Source organism: Poecilia latipinna, unplaced genomic scaffold, assembly GCF_001443285.1.
Source record: "Poecilia latipinna isolate Pla-1442-1.1 unplaced genomic scaffold, P_latipinna-1.0 Scaffold474, whole genome shotgun sequence".
NCBI classification, from domain to species: Eukaryota; Metazoa; Chordata; class Actinopteri; order Cyprinodontiformes; family Poeciliidae; genus Poecilia; species Poecilia latipinna.
The window spans coordinates 173,343-188,313 of record NW_015113090.1 but is presented as its reverse complement, the minus strand read 5'-3'; the positions used below and the strand labels follow the sequence as shown (position 1 = coordinate 188,313).

The 14,971-nt window shown below is 40.1% G+C and overlaps 1 protein-coding gene and 1 long non-coding RNA gene across 5 annotated transcripts in view; one reads left to right on the top strand and one right to left on the bottom strand.

Moving 5' to 3' along the window:
• mypn (myopalladin) overlaps positions 1–14,971 on the top strand; it is a 28,880-nt gene that overhangs the window by 5,894 nt on the left and 8,015 nt on the right. For 2 of the 4 annotated variants that reach the window (XM_015039496.1, XM_015039497.1), the window contains exons 4-16: positions 629–804; positions 882–933; positions 1,859–2,222; positions 2,734–2,808; positions 3,211–3,352; positions 4,117–4,140; positions 4,416–4,532; positions 5,027–5,639; positions 8,798–9,712; positions 10,226–10,358; positions 12,218–12,295; positions 13,737–13,958; positions 14,034–14,183. In XM_015039496.1, coding sequence (XP_014894982.1) covers positions 629–804; positions 882–933; positions 1,859–2,222; positions 2,734–2,808; positions 3,211–3,352; positions 4,117–4,140; positions 4,416–4,532; positions 5,027–5,639; positions 8,798–9,712; positions 10,226–10,358; positions 12,218–12,295; positions 13,737–13,958; positions 14,034–14,183 — 3,061 coding nt within the window. The remainder of the gene's footprint in view (positions 1–628; positions 805–881; positions 934–1,858; positions 2,223–2,733; positions 2,809–3,210; positions 3,353–4,116; positions 4,141–4,415; positions 4,533–5,026; positions 5,640–8,797; positions 9,713–10,225; positions 10,359–12,217; positions 12,296–13,736; positions 13,959–14,033; positions 14,184–14,971) is intronic. The other 2 variants (XM_015039498.1, XM_015039499.1) reach the window with 2 other exon arrangements.
• LOC106951796 (uncharacterized) lies at positions 861–1,975 on the bottom strand. Its single transcript, XR_001425868.1, has 3 exons — positions 1,894–1,975; positions 1,227–1,366; positions 861–943 (listed from the first exon to the last, which is right to left on the bottom strand). It is a non-coding gene; the product is annotated as an uncharacterized LOC106951796 (long non-coding RNA).

The following is a 14,971-nucleotide window of genomic DNA, read 5'->3' as shown; positions in this document are numbered from 1 at the left end:
ATGAGGAAAAAAATTATTGAGAGAAAATCTTGGATAATTAATTTTGTTTTTTGTGTTGGAGATCTTGTTAAATTACTACTTTATTCTTCTAATATTAAGACTTTATTCTCGTATTACTATGACGAGAATAGTCATAGTAATAGGACTACGACATTTTGACTATATTTTTGTAAAAAATAAGGAATAAATTTAAAACACGAATATTTAATTGTAGATTTGACCTGAATTTAAAGTACAAATATACAAGCTGTAAAACATGGTTCTCAAGCAAGATGGCCGCCCTCAGTGCTGACATCACTCTGAACTATGGAAACCCAAGGAGTGCATTGGTGGGGGGAAAAAAATCTGATTTTTCAAAAATGTTATCTTCAAAAACCAAAAAGGATTAATTGATATAAAAAAAATAACAACTATTTATCGCCCAACCCTGCCTGAAGCCTTCACAGAGCAGATTAAATTACATGAACGGTTTTATTTAGAAGTATCAGAGTAAAAGTGTCCGAATGCAAAATTATGTCACATTTTTCAGATTTTTAATCTTAAAAGAGTTTCTGAATAAGTTACTTTCCAGTGAGATCCTAAGATGAACAAATAAAAACAAGGTGGTTCACTTTCTGCTGACTTTCAGGTGGTTCTGTGAGGGAAAGGAACTGGAAAACAGCCCTGACATTCAGATCATCACCAGCGGCGAGCTTCACTCTCTGGTCATAGCAGAGGCGTTTGAGGAAGACACCGGCCGATATTCCTGCTTCGCTTCCAACGTCTACGGGACGGACTCCACGTCGGCTGAGATCTATGTTGAAGGTGAGGCTCACGTTTATTTAAAGCATCAGATAATCACCTCTTCAGGGCTTTATTCACACGCCTGTCTCATCCTTCAGGTGCTTCCTCTTCAGACTCTGAGGCTGAACAGCGATTTGATCATGTCGCCCAGTGAGTTTTACTGTCATGGCACATCAATCCAGTCAGAAATTTACTTTCTGATAACTAACTAAATAAATAAAATAAATGTATTTATTTAGTTGCCAATTTTTTTATCCATTAATCATTATTCGTCATAAAGTAATTAATTAACATAATCAACTTATACCGTAAAGAAAATTTTAAAACTATGCCTATAACAGTTTATAGCAGGGATGTAAACATGTTTGAGTTTATTGGGAGCAGTGATGGTTATAAAGTCTAAAAGCTGGTTTATTAGATTAAGATTAGTTTGAATAGATTACCGTCTTCCAGTGTTGTAGTTTGGCCGCCATCCAGCAGAGGGCGCCGCTGGTCATCCTCAAGCGAAGCCAGTTGATACAAGATGGCGGCCGAACCAGAACAGGAAAGAGACGCGGTCCAAACCTGGTCCAAACCGAGTCCGCTGTGGGGTGAAAAAAATCACTTAATGCGGTTCTGTTTTGAAATAGAAACACTCGACAAACTCCTTAAGTTTCACTTTCATAGCGTTTTATTCATCCAAGCTACACAACGGAGCTGCGACAACTTCTGTACCAGAAATTACAGATGTGCTTCGAAAGTTAACAATGTGAGAAAACCACAATTTTCTGTTTATTCACTAAATATTTAATACCGCTGTCACAAAATAATGTTAAAATTTAACGATGTTTTTGTTAAATTAAGCATGTTATGACAAATTTAACGTTTTATGTTACGGAAAGAGCCTCAATTAATCAAATCAATCACCTTTATATTAACTTGTTAGTGGATAAATTGCATCTCTAATTAAGTAGTTTCCAAAAGTGAGAACGAAAGTCTTCAATAAAAATACATTTCTGCATCAGATTCCTGCTTTTAACAACCAAATCTGCATAACCCTGTTCTTGCCTCACATCTGTTTTGTTTGTTTTTTAAGGTTGCAGCGGAAACCAAAGTCATCTCCATCTTTACCTCAGTCGTCAAACCAAACTCGGCCTGTGAAGGACGAGGACTCGGCCTCGTCTCCGCTCGCAGCAGCCGCAGTGGAACCGGAGGAGGATTTGACCCAAACCGCTCCAGAAGCTCCTCTACCGGTCCGGACATCTGCCACCATACTGCAGGTCCCCGAGCTCTCCAGAGTGACCCTGGCTCCTCCTGCGGGGGAGGAGCAAACAGTGCTACCTGTGCAGGTGTTTCCCACTTCAGCAGAACCAACAGAAACTGAAAACACTTCAACACTGGCTTTAAATCCAGCCGAGTCGTCCATACTGTCCACTGCAGCACAAACGCCACAACTTCAGGTAAACAAACCGCAAGGTTTCCGTTTGCAGCCTCATTTTTATCCCAAATATTATAACCGACATGTCTTCCTGTGAAGTTTTCCAAGAAGCAAAAAAATGTAATTATTGTTGCTCGAGAACTGAGTTAATTTCTAAAAATCTATCAGTTCAAATCTAGCAGCATTTCTAAATATTTGTTTAAGAATTACATTGTCAGACGGACCAAAATATAGGTAATTTTGGTATTTTCAACACCAAAATGGAAATAATTAATATAAATAACCAAAGGTTAGAGCATTTTTTCCAAGTCAGTTTCTTTCAATTAAAAACTTATGAAACTTTAACAAAAACTGCAGGTGTGTGTCTGTGTCTGGTGAAATTTAGGTTGAAACATGTATGTTTTCATTCAGTGGGTAGAAAATCCAGAAATTTTACTCAAGTAAGAGTAGAAATACTTCATAATAAAATTACTCAAATCAAAGCCGTTCAAGAAATGTAGGTAGTTCCTACCCGGCTCTGTGTTTTCCTGCAGACTCCAACCTTCAGCCAGCTCTACTCAGAAGAAAGAAGCGGGCTGCCCGTCATGGCCGCTCCGGTGTTCACCAAGGTAGAAACCACAAGTTTACAAACGCTGAATTCAGAGACAAACATTTATTTTCTTTCTGTCTAAAGTAAAATCAGACCAAACTTCTCTTGTTTTGGGTCAGTTTGAATCACCAAAATTATTTCTATTTGCTAAATAACATAAAAGTTTGAGAACATTTTTAGATGTCTATTTTTTTGTAAATTTCTTTCAATCCAGAAGTTTACATGCATCTCATCAGTATCACTTGGGTCAAACCTGTTGGGTTTCCTGCTCCAGCATTTAGCAAATAGACATAACTTTGGTAATTCTGACATAAACGCGTATGAGGAAAAAAAAGAATGTGTCCATTTATTGTGTGTATGTAAATATGTGGTTCCAGCTGTATTTATGTATCCCTCTGTTTCCTGTTTTGTGTGTTTAAAGAGCCTGCAGGATCTGAGTGCGTCAGAAGGCCAGCTGGTGGTGCTGGAGTGCCGGGTGAAGGGAGTCCCGTCTCCGCGGGTCGACTGGTTCAGGGACGGACAACTCATACAGGACTCCCCTGATTTCAGAATCCTACAGAAAAGTAAAATCCGTTTTCATATCCGTCTGAATAAACACGCCGAAGAAGAAAAGTGGAGGCATTTAAGTGCAGTTTGTTCTTTATTTAATGTGATTTTCAGATGTTCACATTTAAATGAATTGTATTGTCTGTGAAGCAGAGGGGATATGGAAGACTTACAAAAGGTGTTTACAAGAAAAAAGACTGAAAAGTGTGGCATGCACATTTGTTTTAATGAGTTTCTTGCTCTAACGAGACAAGTTGTATATCTACTCATAAAGGGAAACTTTCTTGTGATGAGAAGTTTTATAAGTTTTTTAGTTTAATGAGATTTTTGTATACCACTCTAATTTCTCATGAAAAAGCTTCTCGTTATATCAAGATTGTTTTCTGTTTTAAGGCACGTTTCTTATATAGATGAGTTTCATTATGAGATGAGTTTTATCAAGTCATAACCAAAGAGTTTCTCTGTCAAACAAGAGACTATTTGTTGAACGTTTTTGTTGTAACTATAAAGTTTCTTGTTTAAATGAGAACGTTTTGTTATGAAACAAGTTTTATGTCTTGTTATAACGACAGCTTCTCTATATGAAGTGAAATTTGTAACTAGACAAAATGAACTTTTACTTTTACTGCAGCTGGAAAAGGTCAGAAACTAAACAGAGAAAACTAAATGAGCCCTGTGTTCAATTCAAATGTATTTTTCAAACAAAAATCATCATGAATTTGTTAAAAAAGCTTTTTATAGATCAGTTTGTGACCAAAGTTGGTTTCTGTTCTTGTTTCAGAGCCCAGATCTCCAGCAGAAGCAGGTATGAAGCTCATTCAGTCTCTGAAACACGTGAGCTAGCTTCACCAGAGCAGCGTTTAGAGGAGCTGCAGTGTTTAAAGTCCTCAGCTCTTCTTCTGTACATAAGCCAGGCTGCTACTCCCACAGACTGGACCTTATAAGGTATCCCCCATCCATGGCTGATGTGGTCCTCCTGCAGCAGCTGCACACCGACTCCCAGCTGAAGTGATGCGCAGAAAAACACGCTGCGGGGCTGTTTGAAGTGATGCAGGGTTCTTTGTTTTGTTTTTCTTGCAGAGGAAATCTGCACGCTGGTTATAGCTGAGGTTTTTCCAGAGGACTCGGGGATGTTTACTTGCACAGCCAACAACAATTATGGAACGGTATCCAGCTCTGCTGCACTGAGGGTCAAAGGTAAAACTCCTATTTCTTTCAACAGAATAAAAAATGTGGGGAGTTCAGAGGGTTTAGGGCAAATTATTATTTTATAAATCGATTAATCTGTGTATTATTCTGACGATTAATGCAATAAAAACGCAGCACATTCTGGAGATTTTTTATTTAACCACTTAAACCTTTTTTGTTTACACAATATTAGAAATACATAAAAATGCAAATAAACAACTAATTCAATTCCTTTTTAAATAAGAAACCAAGCTTTTTATTCCCTAAATGTATTCCTTATAAATCTGAATCAGGTGTTTTTATCTTAAATAAACAAGATATTTATTTATATGCAGTTTTGGCTAATTTACTGCTCTGACCAAGTGGCCTTTGTAAAAATCTGTATTCTCCAATTAACAATTAATCGATTACAAAATTAGGCGACCATTTCAATAATCGATTAATTGTGATTAATCGTTTGAACCCTATAGTATTTTTGGGTAAATTTATTTGTTTTTTCTCAGCTAACAGCAGCACCAGCAGCCATGCGAGGCCTTTCAGTGGGTTACTGACAGAGTCCCGCCGAGGCCAGAGCTTCACCCCGTCGGCTCCGGCTGTGACCTCCCAGCCAGAGGTCACGGTGAGCAGCAGCATCCGCCTCGAGCCGCTGGTTTCCAGCACGTTACGCCTCGACCCGTTAAACACCAGCACCCTCCGTCTGGAGCCCTCCGTCCTGAACTTGGACAGCGTCTCGGGGTCCAGCGGTCCACGCGTCGACCTCCAGAACCCCAGGCAGATTTTCTCCAGTCAAAGTCCTTTCACCGTTTCTCCTGCGGCGGCGAATACATCTGAGCAGAAAGCGTCCAGACCGTCAGATAGAAATGCCAAGGCAGCCCCAAACCGGCCAAATGGCGGCAGCGGCGTGGTTCCCCTGCCTGACCCTCCGCCTAACTCCTGCCTGAAAACAGGAACCCTGACGAACCACAGAGACTCCCGGTCCGGCGCGAGGGTCGGCCTGCGCGTCCACTTCAAACTCCCCGAGGATGAGGAGGACGAAGAACAAGGCGACTATGACGAAGACCTCAGTCTGGCATTGTCCGGCAAAGAGCCGCCGCCGGTGCTGGCCAAGCCCAAACTGTAAGTAGAGCCAGGATATATATAGGTTATATCGATTAATAAAGCTGATTGATCAGCTAATTTATAGGCGGCCATTTTCTTAAAAACTTCAGTTTTCTCTTGCATAAAGAGAAAACTGTCCATAACCGTCTGTCCATAACATGATGGGCTAAATTTTTTATAATAAGATGAAATTTTAAAAAAGAACATTATATTTTAACAATTTTTTGTATCAGAAAAAAAATAAACAGAAAATTGTGGTTTTCTCACGTTATTAAACGGAGACCTAATTATCAAGTCAAAGTTTATTTATGTAGCACATTCACAGCTGCTACACAATAATGTCAACATCATAAGCAGATATATGACAAAACAAAAATAAAATTTGAGTTTAATGAAAAAATAATAAAATTGGTAGTAAATTACCATAAATTATAAATAGAAAACAAAACTTCCCAACTCAAATCAATTAATAGTAAGACATACCAAATCAGTAGCCTTTTTAAGTTACTAAGGAGATTTTAAAAGAACAAACCATGTTAAACTCTTAATTCCCCAGAAACAGATATTCATACAGAAGTACTGTCTGTTACTCTTGAAGGAAAGTTAAAACTTGCATTAACTCACCACAGCCCTCAAAAACAACTGTGCGTTTTGGCGCCATGTTTTTTCATCATGTTCCGATTTTTCTCCGTTAAATCCGCCGCGTTTCTGTCGACACATCTTCACCTCCTAGCACATCAAGTTTAGCTTCTTCATGCAGCTCGACTGTCTGCCATCTTTGTTATCTGCATCAACAAATTCTGCTTCAAGATGACCAGCAGCGCCCTCTGCTGGATGGCAGCCAAACTGCAACACTAGAAGAAGGTCTCAGCGGGTATTAGTTAATCGATATGAACTAAATTTAATCTAATAAACCATTAGTCGACCATTTGTTTTCCACCGTAGCTGAGAGTTGTGTGAGTTATGCAGAGGGATGTGTCAACGCTGCAGAGGAGGCGGCTTCATCCTGCTTTCACTCAGACATCAGCTGCAAACATTTCAGTTATTAAACTCACATGCAGACGTGAAAATGTGGATCTTCAGGCTTTCTAAAACAAAGGATGGCGTTTTTTATTTGTAAGTTTGCTTTTTTTATTCGTATTTGCCTTTTATTGGTTGTTTAAGATTTCAGTTTGAAATTATAGTTCACTGTTTTGCAGAAATGCAATAATTTACGTTAAATAAGCTGAAAGCTGCTAACACTGAAAGGTAAATTTGTTTGGAGAAGAGATGGTGCTGTTTGTGAGCCACTTGTTTTTATTCCATAAAAGGACAGCACGGTTTTCCTCATGCATGCCCCACTCAGCTGCACATAAAACACAACGAGCTCTGCAAAGGTATTCATCCCCCATCAAGCTTTCTACACAGTCTGTCACAAAGTTTACTGTAAATTATTGTTTTCATTAGAAACAGCAACACTAATTTAAATTTGTTTCTTATTCTGACGCTTCTAAATCCAGTGAAACCAGTTAGAAATCTCCTAAACAGTAAACAAAGTCCATCTGTTTTTAATTTAAAGAGAAAATTCACATTTTGCATGTTTTTGTACTTCCATTTGGGTCTCAACCGCTTTTAAAAACTGTCAAAGCGTTTAAAAACAAAACACCCAACTATTTATTGGCAAAAAGTTAATGTTCTTTGGTGTCTGGAAAATGAGCAGTTTCAAAATCCTCCAGATTGTGAAGTCGCATTTGGACACAACACCGTTACCTAGCAACCCAGCAGAGCCCAGCCCGTTACCTAGCAACCCAAGTGAAACTCGAACATGTCTGTTCAGCTGGCTTTATTGCTTCCTTTGTGTTGATATAATATTGTAACAATACTGTCATCTCCCATTGCTGAAGGAACTTTAAAAATTCATCCAGTCAACAATGGCGTCAGTTATTACCGACACAGAAGTGAACTATTTCCATAAATAGTTCACTTCTGTGTGATGTTTACATTTTTCTTCTGCCCGTACGGGTTGCATTGGGGTTGCAAACCGTTCACACAAAAGTCTGATTGCAGTCACACTTAATTAGTAGCCCTGAACGACCATGCAAAAAAAAAAAAAATTAAATCAGATTTCAGCAAAAAAAATGGAATAGAGAATCAATCTGCTGTGTGAACGTAGCTTAAAAGTTGAAGAACTGGTATGTTTTTCTGGTCAATCATAGCCTAGAGTGTTTTCACACCTGATAAATTGGTAGATTTGGTTCTATTGGAGGTCAAAGTTGCAACATTTGTGACCTTTTCAGCTGCTGCAGTTTATTCTCACTGCATTATGTAAAACGAAACAAAGTAATTTTAAAAACCTGTTCCCCTCCTCGCCTGTGGGGGCGCTGCAACAAGAATTACTGAAGGACCCACCATGAAAATCTCTGAAGACACTGAACACAGTTTCCTTTTTCACAAGAAGTAGCATCAGATTTCAGTGGTTGTAGGATTTCTCTCTGTTTGGTAAAATACCACAAGCCATTTCTCCTGCTAGCGCTAAACTAGGTAGTTTGTTTTGTTTGTATTTACCCAGAATGCCCTGCACAACAGTCCTCTTCCTGCTTTGGGGTGGCTTGCAGGCCGACTGGAGAATGCTCCAAAGCAGGAAGTGGACTACAGTGCAGGGCATTCTGGGTAAATACAAACAAAACAAACTACCTGGTTTAGCGCTAGCAGGAGAAATTGCTAATGTGTTTTTTTGTTGTTTTTTTACCAAAGACACAAGAGAAATCCTACAAACGATAGAATCTGATGCCACTCCATTTTTGTTTATTTTTTGTGACATATCTTCTTCGAAGGTTTTTCTGTCGTTTCTTTAAGTGGTTCTTGGTGCAGCGCCCCTACAGACAAGGAGGGGAACAGGTTTTTCAATTAGTTTGGCTTGTTTGACTCAGTGCAGCGTGAAAGAGAACCACAACAGCTGAAAATTTAACAAATGTTGCAACTAATGGTCCCCAATCAGACTGAGTCTACTGAAAACAGCCTTAGTTTAGAATCGACTCAGATGGAAGCTGAAAGCAAATTCAAGTCAAACCGTTCAGATATTACATGTAAAATATATTAAAATGTATTTTTCTGAGCAGGACATTGTTTTGCTCTCTGTCGGTTTATGTCCCGACAGATTTAAGACTTGTGTCGCTCGCGTTCGTTTCCATCAACAGGGACCCGGCTCAGCTTCAGCTTCTGCACAACCAGGTCCTCCTGGAGCAGCAGCAGGAGAGCGAACCTCAGACCAAACCCCACACCCATCACCGGACCCACCACCCATTCCAGACCCAGCTCCCCTCTGAGGTCCAAAGTCCCTCTGAAGGTCCTCTGTGGTCTCCCAGAATGCACCGTGAACCTCAGATTCCTCCGCTGAGCGCCACCAAACCTCCAACTCCTTCGTTCAGCTCCGCCCCAGCCCTCAGCGCCGCCTCCTGGACTCCTCCTGCTGCTCCTCACCTCAACATATCCCCCCTGGTGACCAGTCCAACCAACACCATCCACGCCTCCCATCTGAACCTTTCCCCCGCAGCTTTGAGCAGAGCCGGACCCCAGGCCCAGTTCAGTTCCCCGAAGCTCAGCGCCGCTCCACCAGATTCATCCGTTCTGCAGATCACGTCCCCGACTCCTCAGCTCCGGAGCACCCACGCCTCCCTGATGAACCTGACCGCCGTGTCCTTCAGCTACACCCGGCCCAAGGAGTTCATCGCTGCTCAGACCCTGTCGCCCATCAGGAGTCCGTCTCCGACAGAATCGCCGGTTCCGCTGCTGCAGGAGCTGGCCGCCGAGCTCAATTCGTCCGCGGCCAGCTCCCCAACCCCACCGCCGTTCTCCCCACCGCTCAGGTTCTCCCCCACCAGGGTTCTCAAGTCGCCCACCAGCCCTCCATCCCTGTTGTCGTCTCCCACGTTCCTGAGCAGCGGTCTGGGCTTACGGGCCCAGTCGCCGCCGCAGGCATCCTCCCCGACCTCCAGCAGCTCCTCGCCCAGCCCCATCCAGAACCCGGTGGCCTTCCTGAGCTCCGTCCTGCCGTCACTGAGCCCGAGTCAGCCCACCAACTCCATGGGGCTTCCCAAAGGAGCTCCGTCAGGGTGAGTTCCCTCTGCGGCGCAAACGATTAATCGTGATTAATCGATTTTTTAAAATAATTTTCATTGATTAATCGTTTAAAAAAAATCAACTTTGTGAAAAATAATATATATTCAGAGCAGTAATTAATCTAAAATTGTACAAAAATATATTTTGCATGTAAGATAAAAACATATTTATCTGTAAACATGTTTGAGCCAAAACTTTTTGATCTATTTTTAATGTATAGGGCTTCAGTGGTTTAATGACAATGTAGAATGTGCAATTTTTTGTTACCCAATTAATTGTCAGAATCATTGAACGTTTAACTGACTACTAACATAAACATCAGTTGCAGCCCTAGTTCCTTCTGATAAACGCTAGTATTGCTACAAGCTAGCATTGCTACAATCAACAAACGTTGCTATGAGCTAGCGCTGATTGACATGGCTTAAAAATAGAAACTTGATTTTTGTTTTTATAGAAAGCGAGAATAAATGTGATTTTTACTTTCATTACATCTCCATCCTCTGCAGGGTCAAAAAGAAAACTCCCAAGACTCGCCTGCCGTCAGCTGAAAACATCCGTGAGAGCAAAGAGCTTCTCCTCCAGGACATGGAGAAGACACTTCGGTTAAAAAGCGATGCTCCTCAGTTTGCACATCAGCAGGTATCGTCTGAAATCTGAAACCTTTCTGTGCAACCAACTGCTCAGTTATTTTTAAAGTTTAACTCGGTGTGAAAGAAAACCACAGAACAGAAAACAAACGTTACAACTTCTGTTCTCCTCCAAACTTATCAGATAATATGGAAAAAGAGTAAAAACTGACACAGCTTTTCATGTAAAACAAAGTATTTCTCTACATGGGGTTGTTTTACACGTCTCCACCAGGTGTGTGAACAGGTGTAAAAGGATTCTGCATGTATGCATTCTCCCCTCATGTTTGGACAAACATGGATTCAGACTAATTCCCACACCTAATAATCCTCCTCCATGCAGCCAACATCATCCATGTCTTTCACAGAGTAACAACACACAGTTTGCACGCTCAAACCTGCAGCTTGTGTGTGTGGTGGTTTTTTTTCTCAGCTTGTAGGATTAGGCCTGTCACAATAACAAATTTTGCTGGATGATAAATTCTCCCTGAAGTTATTGCGATAAACGATAATATTGTGGTTTTGAGACTATTTTCAAGTAATAAAATTGTAATAATTCTAATGAATATTTAACACTGGAACTGGAAGACATTTTAAATATTCAAAATAAACAAAACAACAAATAAGATGAATTATGAAGTCTCTTACAAAAAACGTCTAGTTGAGACCAAAGCACCAGACTGAAGACTTTTACCATCCAGTTTTTGAGAGAAAATGATAAATCATGCAAATAGAAACTACTGAGCTTGTTTTAATTTATCATGCAGCTATTACGTAGCTATCATGTGACGTCACGCTTCGGTGAACTGAACCATGTTGGCAGACAGTTGCTATGACAACAGTGAAAAGGCCATAAACTTAGAGCTAGCTCCAGCCTCGTTCCTGTCTAACTTATAAACAACATAAGTACATTACAACTATTACAACTAGTACTCTGTCCTCCTCTGTGTAATACTAACTTATTTACTGTCGTGCTTACAGCCGAACTAGCAAAATTAGCTTAGCTAATTTTTCTTGTATCTGCTAGCTTAGACGGACATGTATGCTACGTGTTTGTTACGTACTTACTCTGTCAGGCACCAGAACCTCATCATTCACATGAGACGTTCGTAAATTATTTACAAATCATTTTAAACGTTGATTGTTCAGTCCTCGAAGCTCCACTACGGAGTAGGTACTCTTCGTGTTCACTAGCTAGTTAGCCGTATCGTAGTAGGTAATCGGAGGCAGCTTTGTTCACATCGTCTGACACATTTTCCTTCACCGTCTCATACGGGTCGATCCCGACAGCAGCCATTTTGTTCATGTACGGTATTTTCCGGCGCACTGTTAACGAATGCTCTATTTTAGATCTGTTTTCATACATAAAGCGCACCGGACTATAAGGCGAAACAAAACAGTCTGATAAGCCAGTCAAAGCGCAGCATGTATTACTCCGCGGCGCTCCGGACTACGGTAGCCGTAATGTAACTAAAACATTTTGACAGAGCACAAAATCGCTCCAATCGGTCAGTAAGCACAAGCAGAATTGATCATATTAATTTACAAGAAGGGGTTGTTTTACTCCTGAACAATATATGAAACGTTCCGAATTACAAGGTTCACTTTCATTGTTTGATAAAATTAAAGAATTTTAAGTACGCCTTATAGTTCGGGAAGTGTGGGTATCTTTCTCTCACACACATATTGGTATTTTCTTTTTTTTTGTCTCGAAGCCATGAATCCGCTATGCATTTGCCTACCAATATGGCGCTGATCACTTCCAGTTCAGACCTGTGGGAGCTATGTATTGATTTCTTATTGCGACAGGCCAGTGCAGGATGTTTGTACATTTGTGTGTCGTTGGTGTTCATCCATCCCTTCCTCTCGTAGAAGCTGAATGTTAAGGGGAAAACAGCGAGCAGACTCCTTGGACCAAACAATGCTGCTACTGTCATTAACTATGATGAGGTACAAGGATCTTCCTCGGCTCTGCTTTGCTCCAGGCTGAATGAGTTACCGTCTCAGACCAGAAACTTTCAAAATACGCACTCATTATTCTGCTCTTTTTTTACAAATAATCATTTTAATTAATATCGCTAATCCAGCATTTAAGCTTCTGTTGACTAATGTATAACATGCACGAATAATTCAGTCAAAACTAATAGTGAAAATTCCTTAAATTTTCAGCTTCCTATTAAATCTACATCTCAACTTTCCTCTTGAAGCTTTTCAACAATTTATATCTTGATTATTTTCCCATGAAGGGCTTGAGATCCATACAACTAATTGTAGTTTTATTTGGGGTCTGAAGGATAAAAAGAAACTGGGCGATTATTTCTCTGTTTTACCCTGAACTGTTAGGTTTGATCGAGCGACAGGTTTTCCACCATCTAACTTAATGCCAGACTAACATTTTTTATTTTGAGAATAAAATCATACTAGTACAATAAAGACGTAATATTACCAAAAGAAAGCCGTAAGAGTACGAGGAAAAAGTTTAATAATTGTTTCAAAGTCGTGCTACTGATGATAATCTGATGCTGATGTGTTAAAAGATTAAATACCTCCTATTTGTAAAACTGATTCTTATCATTCCTCATTTAATTTTTTTTTATCCTAGTAAAATGTTGACATTTTTGTCGTTTTTTTTTTTTGTCACATGACTTTATTCCTATATGTTATGACTTTTGCTTGTATTTTTACGACTTTACGCTCGTAAGATGAATTTTTTTATCTTATAACTTTATTCTCATAACATGAGTTTATCCGGATAATATTATGATTTAATTCTGGTAATATTACGAGTTTATTTTCGAATGTTACGACACTTTCTACCAGATTATTACAACTCGTCTAATCTCGTATAACTATGACTTCTCGTCACTTTTTCTGTGTACGACTTTATTCTCTTATTATTATAAGTTCATGCGGGTAATATTATGACTTTCTTGTTTTATTACAACTTTTTTCTCATAACTGCGCCTTTTTCTCACAGTATTATGACTTTATTCTCGTAAAACGACCTTTTTGTCGCATGACTTGATTCTCATACAGCTTTATTCTCGTAATTTATCTTTTTTCTTAGCCTGGTCCTGGTACTCAGTCGTATGGGACAGACAGTCAAACTTCTCTGCATGAAAGTTCATCATTTTTTGTAAAAGCTGCACCAATTTCTAAACCGTAACAGCAAACAGGATTTAATAAATTATAAATTTGTGTTAAAGGTACATCTGACTTTACGTGAGGAATAAGTTTGGATGCCTGATGATTCCTGCACATGTTTTGGATGTAAACGTGTTTGCATGTGGCTGCAGTCGTCAGTTTTCCAGGCAGATTTGATGAAAATATGGAAACTTCGCTCTAACCCGACTGCCTGATCACTCGGACGTTGTTGCTTTTCTTTCTCCAGGAGTACAAAGTGTCCAACTTCGAGCAGCGGCTAATGAGCGAAATTGAGTTTCGCTTGGAGCGAACGCCGGTGGAGGAGTCGGACGACGAGGTTCAGCACGACGACATCCCGACTGGGAAATGCATCGCCCCGGTTTTCGACAAGAAGCTGAAGAACTACAAGGCGATGGAAGGCGTTCCCGTCACCTTCACCTGTAAAGTTCTGGGTGTCCCGCCTCCAAAGGTGAAACCCGGCCCGGTTCTGACTGTCCGCCGTCGTTCCCTTCACTGGGTCGCTCACATCTTTGGTCCTGATCAGGTCTACTGGTTCAAGGACGGCAAGCAGATCCTGAAGAAGAACACCCAGTACCAGAAGCTGAGGGAAGGCGACGGGACCTGCTGCCTGCACATCGAGTCCACCGTCGCCGACGACGACGGGAACTACACCGTCATGGCCGCCAACCCACAGGTTCACTTTCATCCTTCCTCTCCTGGCCCGCTCCCAAAACTCGCACTTCCGGCCTGGTTGCGTTCATGCTTTGCCTGAAAAACTTGTGTATAAGCGTTTCATCTCGGCCGATGTCGATAATTACTATGTTTATCTGAAATACTCCCAAACTGCTGACATGACATTTCTGGTTTTATTCACAGTTTTCACTTCATAAAGTTTTGTACTTTTAAGCAGTTATGAGGCAAAACCTTAATCTGCTGCTGTTGCTAGGCAACCAAAGGTAGGGGGAACTTGAAACTGCTTGTTACCCAACAAGTTGTTGCTAGGCAACCGGCGAGCAGAGTTGGCTGTAATTACATTTACTTGAGTTACTTTTGTGTAAAAATGTTCTTGTAGGAGTATTTTTGCTGCGCTGTACTTTTTAAGTTTACTTGAGTAGTTTTATTATGAAGCATTTCTACTTTTACTTGAGTACAATTTCTGATTTTCTACCCACTGAATGAAAAACAAACATGTTTTAACCAAAAATTCACCAGACAGAGATGCACACCTGTAGTTTTTGTTAAAGTTTCATCAGTTTTTTTATTGAAAGAAACTGATTTGGAAAAAAAAATATTTTTCCTGATTTTGTTATTTTTTGTTACTTATATGAATTATCGTCATTTGATTCTCTTAACTTTATATTTGGTTTATCTGATTAAATAATTTTTAAATATTAAATGATTGATAATTTGATTAGTTACTCAGTACTTGAATATACTTTTTACCAAATAGTTTTTTCCTTGTACTTGAGTAAAAACATGTTG